Source organism: Thermothelomyces heterothallicus, assembly GCF_042370625.1.
Source record: "Thermothelomyces heterothallicus CBS 202.75 unplaced genomic scaffold P884_scaffold_8, whole genome shotgun sequence".
Taxonomy (NCBI): domain Eukaryota; kingdom Fungi; phylum Ascomycota; class Sordariomycetes; order Sordariales; family Chaetomiaceae; genus Thermothelomyces; species Thermothelomyces heterothallicus.
Genome location: NW_027192569.1, coordinates 1,246,316 through 1,247,645, shown reverse-complemented (window position 1 = coordinate 1,247,645; position 1,330 = coordinate 1,246,316). Strand labels below are relative to the sequence as shown.

The following is a 1,330-nucleotide window of genomic DNA, read 5'->3' as shown; positions in this document are numbered from 1 at the left end:
TATGGCGCGGGGAGAGGATGTAGGCAAGAACCAAGAAACAAGAAACACGGGGCCCCTGCTGGTTCCCGCTGGTATGGCGTTGGCCCGACGCAGGTTTCACCCACCAGATCATCAACGTTTCGGTAGCCAATGGTCCCATTTGCTATGCCTTTGGCTGCGCCTTTGGCTGTGTTGTCTGTGCTGTCGTTGGCTGAGTCTTTGGCTGGGATTGTGGCTGTTTGGTTTGGCTTGGTATATGTGGTTGACTCTTTGGCTGGCTTGTCATTGACGGCTGGGCCTTTAGCTGTGACTGTGTCTTGGGGTAGGTGTTTGGCTCCTATTGAATTTGGCTTGTCTTTGCCGGCTGAGTCTTTAGCTGGGACTGTGAGTCTTTGGTTTGACTTGGTGCCTCTGGTTGAGTCCCGGGCTGAGTTGTTATTGCTGGCTGGATCCTGGGCTCTGCCTGTGTCTTGGACAGTGTACTTGGCTCTCCCTGAATTTGGCTTGTTTTTGCTGTCTTTGGCTGTGTCTTTGGCTGATTAGTGCTTTGGTTGGTTTTGCTCGAGCTGAGTCTTCGGCTGTGTCTTTGCCTCTGGCTGGCTTATCGGACTATGTCCGATTTGGCGACCGCGACGGTTGGATAAGTGGCGAACGCTATGGAGGCGATGACGAGGTGGGCTCGCTCGCAGCAACCAGGAAGAGGATGGGAAAGAAGAGCCGAGTTTGCAAACTTGTAACAGCCTGAAGTTGAGGTAGTTCCATCATATCTGGGGACGAAAAACGTTGATGACCCAGGAGCGAAAGGTGGTATCGATCCAAGCCCCGAGGAACCGAAGCACGGTAAGCAGCTGGTAGATGTTCGGAAGGTTATCAGTCATGCCGATCTGCATGGGGCCGAGGATCTCGATCTTGTCCAGACGATCGACTGCAAAGTAGAGAGACCACTCATGATCGTAGGTTAGGATGAGGGGTAGCGTGGGCAGCTGCGGGCCTAGTTTCCCTCCGCCAACACCGAGTATCTCCATCTGTGGTGGACTAGGACAAAGACTCCCAGACCCACCAGGTTTGTAGCCATCCACATCTTCCTACAGGTAGCCCTGTTCGACTTCCTTCTTCTTCTATCATCATCATAATCAATCAATCTACCATCTTCCATGATAATAGAGATCTTAATCTATCCATCTACGATAGGTTATAAGCCCTCTTCGGAGGCTCTTATAGTTATTCGATACTCTTAAAACTACAGTTACCTTTAACTATCAACCGCTTACAGATTTGTAGCTTGAGTAAACTATAGCGACTAAAACCATTAAATCTATCGCTTCCTACTATAGATTTCTTTATTTTCGAT

The 1,330-nt window shown here is 49.8% G+C and overlaps 1 protein-coding gene across 1 annotated transcript; it reads right to left on the bottom strand.

Annotated features, from left to right (window-relative positions):
- Positions 1–767: 767 nt before the first annotated feature.
- Positions 768–971, bottom strand: P884DRAFT_188062 (uncharacterized protein; the record flags this gene model as incomplete). Its single annotated transcript, XM_069437359.1, has 1 exon — positions 768–971. A coding segment is annotated over one exon (204 nt), but the record flags the coding sequence as incomplete, so codon positions are not given.
- Between the last annotated feature and the right edge of the window lie 359 nt (positions 972–1,330).